The sequence below is a fragment of the Salmo salar genome, chromosome 20 (assembly GCF_965601325.2).
Source record: "Salmo salar chromosome 20, fSalSal1, whole genome shotgun sequence".
Taxonomy (NCBI): domain Eukaryota; kingdom Metazoa; phylum Chordata; class Actinopteri; order Salmoniformes; family Salmonidae; genus Salmo; species Salmo salar.
The window spans coordinates 3,573,860-3,589,136 of NC_138310.1; the positions used below are offsets into that span (position 1 = coordinate 3,573,860).

Consider the following 15,277-nt stretch of genomic DNA (forward strand, 5'->3'; position numbering starts at 1 on the left):
GAAGGAGAGCCCTATCTCCTCAACCTGCCTCGAAGGAGAGCCCTACCTCCTGAACCTGCCTCGAATGAGAGCCCTACCTTTTGAACCTGCCTCGAAGGAGAGTCCAACCTCCTGAACCTGCCATGAAGGAGAGCCCTATCTCCTGAACCTGCCTCGAAGAATAGCCCTACCTCCTGAACCTTCCTCGAAGAAGAGCCTTACCTCCTGAACCTGCCTCAAAGGAGAACCCTACCTCCTGAACCTGCCTCGAAGGAGAGCCCTACCTCTTGAACCAGCTTCGAAGGAGAGCCCTACCTCCTGAACCTGACTCAAAGGAGAGCCCTACATCCTGAATCTGCCTCGAAGGAGAGCCCTACCTCCTGATCCTGCCTCGAGAGAGAGCCCTACCTCCTGAAACCGCCTCGAAGGAGAGCCCTATCTCCTGAACCTGTCTTGAAGGAGAGCCCTACCTCCTGAACCTGTCTCGGAGTGCCTTACTTCCTGAACCTGCCTCAAAGGAGAGACATAACTCCTAAACCTGCCTTAAAGGAGAGCCCTACCTACTGAACCTGCCTCGAAGGAGAGCCCTACCACCTGAACCTGCCTTGAAGGAGAGCCCTACATCCTGAGCCCTACCTCCTGAACCTGCCTCGAAGGAGAGCCCTACCTCCTGAACATGCCTCGAAGGAGAGCCCTACCTCCTGAACATGCCTCGAAGGAGAGCCCTACCTCCTCAACCTGCCTCGAAGGAGAGCCCTACCTCCTGAACCTGCCTCGAAGGATAGTCCTACCTCCTGAACCTACCTCGAAGGAGATCCCTACCTCCTTAACCTGCTTCGAAGGAGAGCCCTACCTTCTGAACATGCAACGAAGGAGATCCCGACCTCCTGAACCTACCTTGAAGGAGAGCCCTACCTCCTGAACCTGCCTCGAAGGAAAGCCATACCTCCTGAATCTGCCTTGGAGAGCCCTACCTCCTGGACCTGCCTCGAAGGAGAGCCCTACCTACTGATCCTGCCTCGAAGGAGATCCTATCTCCTGAACCTGCCTCGAAGGAGATCCCTACCTCCTGAACCTGACTCGAAGGAGAGCCATACCTCCTGAACCTGCCTTGAAGGAGAGCCCTACCTTCTGAAAATGCCTCGAAGGAGATCCCTATCTCCTGAACCTGCCTCGAAGGAGATCCCTACCTTCTGAACATGCCTCGAAGGAGATCCCTATCTCCTGAACCTGCCTCGAAGGAGAGCCATACCTCCTGAACCTGCCTCGAAGGAGAGCCCTACCTCCTGAACCTGCCTTGAAGGAGAGCCCTACCTCCTGAACCTCCCTCGAAGGAGATCCCTACCTCCTGAACCTGCCTCAAAGGAGACCGCTACCTCCTGAACCTGCCTCGAAGGAGAGCCATACCTCCTGAACCTGCCTCGGAGGAGAGCCCTACCTCCTGAACCTGACTCAAAGGAGAGCCCTATCTCCTGAACCTGTCTTGAAGGAGAGCCCGACCTCCTGAAACTGTCTCGGAGTGCCTTACCTCCTGAACCTGCCTCAAAGGAGAGCCATAACTCCTAAACCTGGCTTGAAGGAGAGCCCTACCTACTGAACCTGCCTCGAAGGAGATCCCTATCTCCTGAACCTGCCTCGAAGGAGAGCCCTACCACCTGAACCTGCCTCGAAGGAGAGCCCTACATTCTGAACCTGCCTCGAAAGGAGAGCCATATCTCCTGAACCTCCCTTGAGGGAGAGCCATACCTCCTGAACCTGCCTCGAAGGAGAGCAATACGTCCTGAACCTGCCTTGAAGGAGAGCCCTACCTCCTGAACCTGCCTCGAAAGGAGAGCCATATCTCCTGAACCTCCCGTGAGGGAGAGCCATACCTCCTGAACCTGCCTCGAAGGAGAGCAATAACTCCTGAACCTGCGTTGAAGGAGAGCCCTACCTCCTGAACCTGCGTCGAAGGAGAGCCCTACCTCCTTAACCTGGCTCGAAGGAGAGCCATACCTCCTGAACCTGCCTCGAAGGAGATGCCTATCTCCTTAACCTGCCTCGAAGGAGAGCTCTACCTCCTGAACCTGCCTCGAAGAAGAGCCCAACCTCCTGAACCTGCCTCGAAGGAGAGACCTACCTCCTGAATCTGCCTCGAAGGAGAGCCCTACCTCCTGAACCTGCCTCAAAGGAGAGCCCTACCTCCTGAACCTGCCTCGAAGGAGAGCCCTACCTCCTGAACCTACTTCGAAGAAGAGCCCTACCTCCTGAACCTCCCATGAAGGAGAGCTCTATATCCTTACCTGTCTTGAAGGAGAGCCCTACAACCTGAACCTGTCTCGGAAAGGCCTACCTCCTGAACCTGCCTCAAAGGAGAGCCATACCTCCTGAACCTGCTTGAAGGAGAGCCCTACCTCCTGAACCTTCCTCAAAGGAGAGCCCTACCTCCTGAACCTGCCTCGAAGGAGAGCCCTACCTCCTGAACCTGCCTCGAAAGGAGAGCACTAACTCTTGAACCTGCCTCGAAGGAGAGCCCTATCTCCTCAACCTGCCTCGAAGGAGAGCCCTACCTCCTGAACCTGCCTCGAATGAGAGCCCTACCTTTTGAACCTGCCTCGAAGGAGAGTCCAACCTCCTGAACCTGCCATGAAGGAGAGCCCTATCTCCTGAACCTGCCTCGAAGAATAGCCCTACCTCCTGAACCTTCCTCGAAGAAGAGCCTTACCTCCTGAACCTGCCTCAAAGGAGAACCCTACCTCCTGAACCTGCCTCGAAGGAGAGCCCTACCTCTTGAACCAGCTTCGAAGGAGAGCCCTACCTCCTGAACCTGACTCAAAGGAGAGCCCTACATCCTGAATCTGCCTCGAAGGAGAGCCCTACCTCCTGATCCTGCCTCGAGAGAGAGCCCTACCTCCTGAAACCGCCTCGAAGGAGAGCCCTACCTCCTGAACCTGCCTCGAAGGAGAGCCATACCTCCTGAACCTCCCACGAAGGAGAGCCCTATCTCCTGAACCTGTCTTGAAGGAGAGCCCTACCTCCTGAACCTGTCTCGGAGTGCCTTACCTCCTGAACCTGCCTCAAAGGAGAGACATAACTCCTAAACCTGCCTTAAAGGAGAGCCCTACCTACTGAACCTGCCTCGAAGGAGAGCCCTACCACCTGAACCTGCCTCGAAGGAGAGCCCTACATCCTGAGCCCTACCTCCTGAACCTGCCTCGAAGGAGAGCCCTATCTCCTGAACCTGCCTCGAAGGAGAGCCCTACCACCTGAACCTGCCTCGAAGGAGAGCCCTACATTCTGAACCTGCCTCGAAAGGAGAGCCATATCTCCTGAACCTCCCTTGAGGGAGAGCCATACCTCCTGAACCTGCCTCGAAGGAGAGCAATACGTCCTGAACCTGCCTTGAAGGAGAGCCCTACCTCCTGAACCTGCCTCGAAAGGAGAGCCATATCTCCTGAACCTCCCGTGAGGGAGAGCCATACCTCCTGAACCTGCCTCGAAGGAGAGCAATAACTCCTGAACCTGCGTTGAAGGAGAGCCCTACCTCCTGAACCTGCGTCGAAGGAGAGCCCTACCTCCTTAACCTGGCTCGAAGGAGAGCCATACCTCCTGAACCTGCCTCGAAGGAGATGCCTATCTCCTTAACCTGCCTCGAAGGAGAGCTCTACCTCCTGAACCTGCCTCGAAGAAGAGCCCAACCTCCTGAACCTGCCTCGAAGGAGAGACCTACCTCCTGAATCTGCCTCGAAGGAGAGCCCTACCTCCTGAACCTGCCTCAAAGGAGAGCCCTACCTCCTGAACCTGCCTCGAAGGAGAGCCCTACCTCCTGAACCTACTTCGAAGAAGAGCCCTACCTCCTGAACCTCCCATGAAGGAGAGCTCTATATCCTTACCTGTCTTGAAGGAGAGCCCTACAACCTGAACCTGTCTCGGAAAGGCCTACCTCCTGAACCTGCCTCAAAGGAGAGCCATACCTCCTGAACCTGCTTGAAGGAGAGCCCTACCTCCTGAACCTTCCTCAAAGGAGAGCCCTACCTCCTGAACCTGCCTCGAAGGAGAGCCCTACCTCCTGAACCTGCCTCGAAAGGAGAGCACTAACTCTTGAACCTGCCTCGAAGGAGAGCCCTATCTCCTCAACCTGCCTCGAAGGAGAGCCCTACCTCCTGAACCTGCCTCGAATGAGAGCCCTACCTTTTGAACCTGCCTCGAAGGAGAGTCCAACCTCCTGAACCTGCCATGAAGGAGAGCCCTATCTCCTGAACCTGCCTCGAAGAATAGCCCTACCTCCTGAACCTTCCTCGAAGAAGAGCCTTACCTCCTGAACCTGCCTCAAAGGAGAACCCTACCTCCTGAACCTGCCTCGAAGGAGAGCCCTACCTCTTGAACCAGCTTCGAAGGAGAGCCCTACCTCCTGAACCTGACTCAAAGGAGAGCCCTACATCCTGAATCTGCCTCGAAGGAGAGCCCTACCTCCTGATCCTGCCTCGAGAGAGAGCCCTACCTCCTGAAACCGCCTCGAAGGAGAGCCCTACCTCCTGAACCTGCCTCGAAGGAGAGCCATACCTCCTGAACCTCCCACGAAGGAGAGCCCTATCTCCTGAACCTGTCTTGAAGGAGAGCCCTACCTCCTGAACCTGTCTCGGAGTGCCTTACCTCCTGAACCTGCCTCAAAGGAGAGACATAACTCCTAAACCTGCCTTAAAGGAGAGCCCTACCTACTGAACCTGCCTCGAAGGAGAGCCCTACCACCTGAACCTGCCTCGAAGGAGAGCCCTACATCCTGAGCCCTACCTCCTGAACCTGCCTCGAAGGAGAGCCCTACCTCCTGAACATGCCTCGAAGGAGAGCCCTACCTCCTGAACATGCCTCGAAGGAGAGCCCTACCTCCTCAACCTGCCTCGAAGGAGAGCCCTACCTCCTGAACCTGCCTCGAAGGATAGTCCTACCTCCTGAACCTACCTCGAAGGAGATCCCTACCTCCTTAACCTGCTTCGAAGGAGAGCCCTACCTTCTGAACATGCAACGAAGGAGATCCCTACCTCCTGAACCTACCTTGAAGGAGAGCCCTACCTCCTGAACCTGCCTCGAAGGAAAGCCATACCTCCTGAATCTGCCTTGGAGAGCCCTACCTCCTGGACCTGCCTCGAAGGAGAGCCCTACCTACTGATCCTGCCTCGAAGGAGATCCTATCTCCTGAACCTGCCTCGAAGGAGATCCCTACCTCCTGAACCTGACTCGAAGGAGAGCCATACCTCCTGAACCTGCCTTGAAGGAGAGCCCTACCTTCTGAACATGCCTCGAAGGAGATCCCTATCTCCTGAACCTGCCTCGAAGGAGATCCCTACCTTCTGAACATGCCTCTCCTGAACCTGCCTCGAAGGAGATCCCTACCTCCTGAACCTGCCTTGAAGGAGAGCCCTACCTCCTGAACCTCCCTCGAAGGAGATCCCTACCTCCTGAACCTGCCTCAAAGGAGACCGCTACCTCCTGAACCTGCCTCGAAGGAGAGCCATACCTCCTGAACCTGCCTCGGAGGAGAGCCCTACCTCCTGAACCTGACTCAAAGGAGAGCCCTATCTCCTGAACCTGTCTTGAAGGAGAGCCCGACCTCCTGAAACTGTCTCGGAGTGCCTTACCTCCTGAACCTGCCTCAAAGGAGAGCCATAACTCCTAAACCTGGCTTGAAGGAGAGCCCTACCTCCTGAACATGCCTCGAAGGAGAGCCCTACCTCCTGAACATGCCTCGAAGGAGAGCCCTACCTCCTCAACCTGCCTCGAAGGAGAGCCCTACCTCCTGAACCTGCCTCGAAGGATAGTCCTACCTCCTGAACCTACCTCGAAGGAGATCCCTACCTCCTTAACCTGCCTCGAAGGAGAGCCCTACCTTCTGAACATGCATCGAAGGAGATCCCTACCTCCTGAACCTACCTTGAAGGAGAGTCCTACCTCCTGAACCTGCCTCGAAGGAAAGCCATACCTCCTGAATCTGCCTTGGAGAGCCCTACCTCCTGGACCTGCCTCGAAGGAGAGCCCTACCTACTGATCCTGCCTCGAAGGAGATCCTATCTCCTGAACCTGCCTCGAAGGAGATCCCTACCTCCTGAACCTGACTCGAAGGAGAGCCATACCTCCTAAACCTGCCTTGAAGGATAGCCCTACCTCCTGAACCTGCCTCGAAGGAGAGCCTTACCTCTTGAACCTGCATCGAAGGAGAGCCCTACCTCCTGAACCTGTCTCGGAGAGCCCTACTTACTGAACCTGCCTCAAAGGAGATCCCTATCTCCTGAACCTGCCTCGAAGGAGAGCCATACCTCCTGAACCTGCCTCGAAGGAGAGCCCTACCTCCTGAACCTGCCTCGAAGGACAGCCCTACCTCCCGAACCTGTCTCGGAAAGGCCTACCTCCTGAACCTGCCTCAAAGGAGAGCCATACCTCCTGAACCTGCCTCGAATGAGAGCCCTACCTTTTGAACCTGCCTCGAAGGAGAGTCCAACCTCCTGAACCTGCCTTGAAGGAGAGCCCTATCTCCTGAACCTGCCTCGAAGAAGAGCCCTACCTCCTGAACCTGCCTCGAAGGAGAACCCTACCCCCTGAACCTGCCTCGAAGGAGAGCCCTACCTCTTGAACCAGCTTCGAAGGAGAGCCCTACCTCCTGAACCTGACTCAAAGGAGAGCCCTACATCCTGAATCTGCCTCGAAGGAGAGCCCTACCTCCTGAACCTGCCTCGAGAGAGAGCCCGACCTGCTGAAACCGCCTCGAAGGAGAGCCCTACCTCCTGAACCTGCCTCGAAGGAGAGCCATACCTCCTGAACCTCCCACGAAGGAGAGCCCTATCTCCTGAACCTGCCTTGAAGGAGAGCCCAACCTCCTGAACCTGTCTTGGAGTGCCTTACCTCCTGAACCTGCCTCAAAGGAGAGCCATAACTCCTAAACCTGCCTTGAAGGAGAGCCCTACCTACTGAACCTGCCTCGAAGGAGATCCCTATCTCCTGAACCTGCCTCGAAGGAGAGCCCTACCACCTGAACCTGCCTCGAAGGAGAGCCCTACATCCTGAACCTGCCTCGAAGGAGAGCAATACCTCCTGAACCTGCCTTGAAGGAGAGCCCTACCTCCTGAACCTGCCTCGAAAGGAGAGCCATATCTCCTGAATCTCCCGTGAGGGAGAGCCATATCTCCTGAACCTGCCTCGAAGGAGAGCAATACCTCCTGAACCTGCTCGAAGGAGAGCCCTACCTCCTGAACATGCCTCGAAGGAGAGCCCTACCTCCTCAACCTGCCTCGAAGGAGAGCCCTACCTGCTGAACCTGCCTCGAAGGAGAGTCCTACCTCCTGAACCTGCCTCGAAGGAGAGCCATACCTCCTGAACCTGCCTCGAAGGAGAGCCCTACCTCCTGAACCTACCTTGAAGGAGAGCCCTACCTCCTGAACCTGCCTCGAAGGAAAGCCATACCTCCTGAATCTGCCTTGGAGAGCCGTACCTCCTGGACCTGCCTCGAAGGAGAGCCCTACCTACTGATCCTGCCTCGAAGGAGATCCCTATCTCCTGAACCTGCCTCGAAGGAGATCCCGACCTACTGAACCTGACTCGAAGGAGAGCCATACCTCCTGAACCTGCCTCGAAGGCGAGCCATACCTCCTGAACCTGCCTCGAAGGAGAGCCATACCTTCTGAACCTGCCTCGAAGGAGAGCCCTACCTCCTGAACCTGCTTCGAAGGAGAGCCCTACCTCCTGAACCTGCCTTGAATGAGAGCCCTACCTCCTGGACCTGCCTCGAAGGAGATCCCTGTCTCCTGAACCTGCCTCGAAGGAGAGCCCTACCTCCTGAACCTGCCTCAAAGGAGAGCCCTACCTCCTGAACCTGCCTCGAAGGAGAGCCCTACCTCCTGAACCTGCCTCGAAGGAGAGCCCTACCTCCTGAACCTGCCTCGAAGGAGAGCCCTACCTCCTGAACCTGCCTCGAAGGAGATCCCTACCTCCTGAACCTGCCTCGAAGGAGATCCCTATCTCCTGAACCTGCCTCGAAGGAGAGCCCTACCTTCTGAACATGCCTCGAAGGAGATCCCTATCTCCTGAACCTGCCTCGAAGGAGAGCCATACCTCCTGAACCTGCCTCGAAGGAGAGCCCTACCTCCTGAACCTGCCTCGAAGGAGATCCCTACCTCCTGAACCTGCCTCGAAGGAGATCCCTATCTCCTGAACCTGCCTCGAAGGAGAGCACTACCTTCTGAACATGCCTTGAAGGAGATCCCTATCTCCTGAACCTGCCTCGAAGGAGAGCCATACCTCCTGAACCTGCCTCGAAGGAGATCCCTACCTCCTGAACCTGCCTCAAAGGAGACCGCTACCTCCTGAACCTGCCTCGAAGGAGAGCCAAACCTCCTGAACCTGCCTCGGAGGAGAGCCCTACCTCCTGAACCTGACTCAAATGAGAGCCCTATCTCGTGAACCTGTCTTGAAGGAGAGCCCGACCTCCTGAAACTGTCTCGGAGTGCCTTACCTCCTGAACCTGCCTCAAAGGAGAGCCATAACTCCTAAACCTGGCTTGAAGGAGAGCCGTACCTACTGAACCTGCCTCGAAGGAGATCCCTATCTCCTGAACCTGCCTCGAAGGAGAGCCCTACCACCTGAACCTGCCTCGAAGGAGAGCCCTACATCCTGAACCTGCCTCGAAAGGAGAGCCATATCTCCTGAACCTCCCTTGAGGGAGAGCCATACCTCCTGAACCTGCCTCGAAGGAGAGCAATACGTCCTGAACCTGCCTTGAAGGAGAGCCCTACCTCCTGAACCTGCCTCGAAAGGAGAGCCATATCTCCTGAACCTCCTTTGAGGGAGAGCCATACCTCCTGAACCTGCCTCGAAGGAGAGCAATAACTCCTGAACCTGCGTTGAAGGAGAGCCCTACCTCCTGAACCTGCGTCGAAGGAGAGCCCTACCTCCTTAACCTGGCTCGAAGGAGAGCCCTACCTCCTGAACCTGCCTCGAAGGAGATGCCTATCTCCTTAACCTGCCTCGAAGGAGAGCCATACCTCCTGAACCTGCCTCGAAGAAGAGCCCAACCTCCTGAACCTGCCTCGAAGGAGAGACCTACCTCCTGAATCTGCCTCGAAGGAGAGCCCTACCTCCTGAACCTGCCTCAAAGGAGAGCCCTACCTCCTGAACCTGCCTCGAAGGAGAGCCCTACCTCCTGAACTTACTTCGAAGAAGAGCCCTACCTCCTGAACCTCCCATGAAGGAGAGCTCTATATCCTTACCTGTCTTGAAGGAGAGCCCTACAACCTGAACCTGTCTCGGAAAGGCCTAGCTCCTGAACCTGCCTCAAAGGAGAGCCATACCTCCTGAACCTGCTTGAAGGAGAGCCCTACCTCCTGAACCTGCCTCGAAAGGAGAGCACTAACTCTTGAACCTGCCTCGAAGGAGAGCCCTATCTCCTCAACCTGCCTCGAAGGAGAGCCCTACCTCCTGAACCTGCCTCGAAGGAGAGCCATACCTCCTGAACCTGCCTTGAAGGATAGCCCTACCTCCTGAACCTGCCTCAAAGGAGAGCCTTACCTCTTGAACCTGCATCGAAGGAGAGCCCTACCTCCTGAACCTGTCTCGGAGAGCCCTACTTACTGAACCTGCCTCAAAGGAGATCCCTATCTCCTGAACCTGCCTCGAAGGAGAGCCCTACCTCCTGAACCTGCCTCGAAGGAGAGCCCTACCTCCTGATCCTGCCTCGAAGGAGAGCCATACCTCCTGAACTTCCCGCGAAGGCGAGCCATACCTCCTGAACCTGCCTCGAAGGAGAGCCATACCTCCTGAACCTGCCTCGAAGGAGAGCCCTACCTCCTGAACCTGCCTCGAAGGAGAGCCCTACCTCCTGAACCTGCCTTGAAGGAGAGCCCTACCTCCTGGACTTGCCTCGTAGGAGAGCCCTACCTACTGAACCTGCCTCGAAGGAGATCCCTATCTCCTGAACCTGCCTCGAAGGAGAGCCCTACTTCCTGAACCTGCCTCGAAGGAGAGCCCTACCTCCTGAACCTGCCTCGAAGGAGAGCCCTACCTCCTGAACCTGCCTTGAAGGAGAGCCCTACCTCCTGAACCTGCCTCGAAGGAGATCCCTACCTCCTGAACCTTCCTCAAAGGAGAGCGCTACCTCCTGAACCTGCCTCGAAGGAGAGCCATACCTCCTGAAACTGCCTCGAAGGAGAGCCCTACCTCCTGAACCTACCTCGAAGGAGAGCCCTACCTCCTGAACCTGCCTCGAAGGAGAGCCCTACCTCCTGAATCTGCCTTGAAGGAGAGCCCTACCTCCTGAACCTGCTTCGAAGGAGAGCCCTACCTCCTGAACCTGCCTCGAAGGAGAGCCCTACCTCCTGAACCTGCCTCGAAGGAGAGCGCTACCTCCTGAACCTGCCTCGAAGGAGAGCGCTACCTCCTGAACCTGCCTTGAAGGAGAGCCCTACCTCCTGAACCTGCTTCGAAGGAGTGCCCTCACTCCTCATCCTGCCTCGAAGAAGAGCGATACCTTCTGAACCTCCCACTAAGTTGAGCCATACCTCCTGAACCTGTTGGCAGTGTTGTGACAGAACATTTAAAACCCAGAAAATAATAAAAAATAAAAACGTTGCCCATTTACATTAAACTGTACCACACCTACTGACTATTTTTCATTGAACCTTTATTTAACTAGTCAAGTCAGTTAAGAACAAATTCTTATTTACAATGACGGCCAACACTGGGCCAATTGTGTGCTGCACTTTGGGTCTCCCAATCACGGCCAGATGTGATGCAGCCTGGATTCAAACCAGGTACTGCCGTGACCCCTCTTGCACTGAGATGCAGTGTCTTTGACCGCTGCGCACTCGGGATTTTACAGTAGATGCTTTGGATCTATTCAATAACATTAACAACTCCTCTATTGTCATCAAGCCCTCTCCATCTTAATGAAATAAGAATTTAAACTCTACCAACTTCTTATTTGGCAGTTCTGTAGCCTCCTGTCTCTCCTCATTCCACTTGGGATGGAGAATGACGTATTGCAGAAGTCCCCAACAGGTGGACACCCTGCTTCAGCATTCAGTTATCAAGGAAATATGAATAAATGGCTGGAGGAATCAAAAGTAATTTGTTAGAATAATAATACATTTATCTCATAGACTTTTTACATGTTGTTAGTCATACACCTCTGGGCTCTCCTATGAGTCAGACTCAGGAGTCAGGGCAAACATACACCCACCTCTGGGCTCTCCTCTGAGTCAGACTCAGGAGTCAGGGCAAACATACACCCACCTCTGGGCTCTCCTATGAGTCAGACTCTGGAGTCAGGGCAAACATACACCCACCTCTGGGCTCTCCTATGAGTCAGACTCTGGAGTCAGGGCAAACACATACACCCACCTCTGGGCTCTCCTATGAGTCAGACTCGAGTCAGGGCAAACATACACCCACCTCTGGGCTCTCCTATGAGTCAGACTCAGGAGTCAGGGCAAACATACACCCACCTCTGGGCTCTCCTATGAGTCAGACTCTGGAGTCAGGGCAAACATACACCCACCTCTGGGCTCTCCTATGAGTCAGACTCAGGAGTCAGGGCAAACACACACACCCACCTCTGGGCTCTCCTATGAGTCAGACTCAGGAGTCAGGGCAAACACATACACCCACCTCTGGGCTCTCCTCTGAGTCAGACTCTGGAGTCAGGGCAAACACATACACCCACCTCTGGGCCTTCCGGAAACACAGCTTTGCATTTACCTACAATGGCGCCAGTATGCCCCTACACACATACACACAGACGCACACACACTATGCCCCCGTTATACACATTACCCCCATCCCCACTGCACACACACACACATCCCTGCAGACCTCAAAAGGCCTTAATGATTTGGAGAGGGCCACATTAGAGGAGAAACATTTATCATCTCCCTCTGCGACCACAGCTGCCCTCATTCATTAGGGTCTCTTGGATGGTTTCTCTCCATCCGGCCTCATTCACTAAGAAAGCATTCACTCAGCCCAGCCCATCCTAACTCAGCCCTGCCCAGCCCAGCCCATCCTAACTCAGCCCAGCCTATCCCAGCCCATCCTATCCCAGCCCATCCTAACCCAGTTCAGCCTATACCAGCCCATCCTATCCCAGCCTATCCTATCCCAGCCCATCCTATCCCAGCCCATCCTAACCCAGTTCAGCCTATACCAGCCCATCCTATCCCAGCCTATCCTATCCCAGCCCATCCTATCCCAGCCCATCCTAACCCAGCCCAGCCCATCCTAACCCAGTCCAACTCATCCTTATCCCAGCCCATCCTAACCCAGCCCAGCCCATCCTAACCCAGCCCAGCCCATCCTAACCCAGTCCAACTCATCCTTATCCCAGCCCATCCTAACTCAGCCCTGCCCAGCCCATCCTATCCAAGCCCATCCTATCCCAGGCCATCCTAACCCGGTCCAGCTAATCCTAACCCAGCACAGCCCATCCCATCCCAGCTCATCCTATCCCACCCCATCCTATCCCAGCTCATCCTATCTCAGCCCATCCTAACTCAGCCCATCCTAACCCAGTCCATCCTAACCCAGTCCATCCTAACCCAGTCCACCCTAACCCAAAAGTTGGAAGGATCTAATTCCCAGGTGATGAGTTCTTGAGTGGGGAGCCTTGTTCTTGTTCTCATGATGCACATGGATGCGCATCACAGTCACAGGAAGCTCTAAGAGTTCCAAGAACGAGAATGGAACAAGGAACACACAAATGAATGTGTAGATTGGAGGATTCTAGAAGCATATGTCATGTGTGACTCTAGGAGATAACCATGGGCAAGCATACATTACTAACACACTTGCTCACATATGGGAGGATAAGCTTACACAAGTGGATTCACTCGAAAGGCATGCAAGACAAGTACACACTCATAAACACCTGCAACCACACACACACACACACACACACACACACACACACACACACACACACACACACACACACACACACACACACACACACACACACACACACACACACACACACACACACACACACACACGCACACATTTATTGGAATGTTTACCTTGTCTGTCTCAGAGTTAGGGTTGTGGAGCACCGTCTGCATGTTGTTGTCCTTCCTCCACAGGTCTTCACACACTCTGTCCTTATCAGACGACAGCTGGGGTGAAATACCGTTTCCTATACCAAGGTCCCTGAATGGCAGGCACACACAGTTAGTTCTCCTTAACCCCCACCCATGCGTCAATCTAATTAACATAATAAAATAATCCACATCAAAATCTATCTGTTTAAGCTAGAGATATGTATTTTTTTTGTTGTTGCACGGGCTGAGGCTGAATCCACCACACCCACCGACGTCAGCGTTCCGCATCTGTGGTGAAAAGTGACAGAGCTACAGTGCTGTTTTTGTATTATTTATTTTTTCAGGGGTTAGATCAGCTTTAATATTTCAGATAGTTTGTAGCTTCCATCAATTTAATAGTCTGCGTCACTTCCAATCCCCATATAGCTGCAGTGCTTTTTGTCAGACCAGGAGACATCCCAAAAATGTATCTTCTCATGACAACATCTGTAGTGTCCGAACGGGTTTGGGCAAACTAATATGACCCCCCTATGGAACATTGAGACTCTCATGAACACTATGGTGTTCTCTGTTTTGCTCTACAACCCCCACATGTTTCATGGGACATGTCTGAAGGTAAAACGATAACTGGTCGAAACACGAATGGAAGTGACTAGGGAATTCCCATGTCCAAGGTATATGGGTCATTCCACTGTAAAAAAAAAATATATACTATATTATATCTCTCAAGACAGACACTTCAAAACATATTTATTTTTGATAGATTTTTTTTTTACTATCTGTTTTTCCATGTATGAATCAGTTTTTTTGATTTTCTGTAGGCTAATAACAGTAAGGCCAAATTCAATGTTTCATCAAATAATTCTGTCATATCTATTTTTATACCTAAAGGGTCCTAAAATGTAAAAAATCATATGGCTAAAATTATCCTTTGTATGACCATGTGCTTTCTAGAAACCCAGCCCCGGGTTAGACTTTAGGTTAAAGAGCCTGTGTGTCATCTATGGCCAAGCAGAACTACATGTAACTAACATCTATGGCCAAGCAGAACTACATGTAACTAACATCTATGGCCAAGCAGAACTACATGTAACTAACATCTATGGCCAAGCAGAACTGCATGTAACTAACATCTATGTCTACACAGAGATACAGTCAGACGATGTGTGAGGCTGAATCCCAATGAGATGTGACTAAATACAGCCTCAGATTTCAGTTGTTGCGTTCCTTCGCTCGTTAAACACCCACACACATATCTCCTCTTTCTCATGGACGCTTGTCCAAGCTAATGGGGAATCTGGTGCCTGCCCGATCGTCTCTCTCTCTCCCTAACACACACACTCACACACACACACTCATACTCACACACACTGACACTCACACACACAAACTGCCCCCCCACCCACTACATACACCTACTGTAACAGCGCGTACAACCGTCTTTCCGTCACACTGCATACACTTATATCCACCATTTGTTAAACAACCACATTCATCATCACCTCAATTCTGAAGACGGACTCAGAAACACAGAAATAACAAGAGTAGTTATTATAAGTCGTTTCTCTGTCATTGACTCTGACTCCGTGATTATAAGTCGTTTCTCTGTCATTGACTCTGACTCAGTAATTATAAGTTGTTTCTCTGTCATTTACTCTGACTCAGTAATTATAAGTTGTTTCTCTGTCATTTACTCTGACTCAGTAATTATAAGTAGTTTCTCTGTCATTTACTCTGACTCAGTAATTATAAGTAGTTTCTCTGTCATTGACTGACAGTAATTATAAGTCGTTTCTCTGTCATTGACTCTGACTCAGTAATTATAAGTAGTTTCTCTGTCATTGACTCTGACTCAGTAATTATAAGTTGTTTCTCTGTCATTTACTCTGACTCAGTAATTATAAGTCGTTTCTCTGTCATTGACTCTGACTCAGTAATTATAAGTTGTTTCTCTGTCATTTACTCTGACTCAGTAATTATAAGTTGTTTCTCTGTCATTTACTCTGACTCAGTAATTATAAGTAGTTTCTCTGTCATTTACTCTGACTCAGTAATTATAAGTAGTTTCTCTGTCATTGACTGACAGTAATTATAAGTCGTTTCTCTGTCATTGACTCTGACTCAGTAATTATAAGTAGTTTCTCTGTCATTGACTCTGACTCAGTAATTATAAGTTGTTTCTCTGTCATTTACTCTGACTCAGTAATTATAAGTAGTTTCTCTGTCATTTACTCTGACTCAGTAAT

The 15,277-nt window shown here is 52.7% G+C and overlaps 1 protein-coding gene across 1 annotated transcript in view; it reads right to left on the reverse strand.

The window, feature by feature from the left end:
* The window catches only part of LOC100136388 (nitric oxide synthase 1), a 190,573-nt gene that overhangs the window by 155,913 nt on the left and 19,383 nt on the right, over window positions 1–15,277 (reverse strand). Inside the window, exon 3 of the mRNA XM_045704274.2 lies at window positions 13,011–13,140. Coding sequence (XP_045560230.1) covers window positions 13,011–13,140 — 130 coding nt within the window. The remainder of the gene's footprint in view (window positions 1–13,010; window positions 13,141–15,277) is intronic.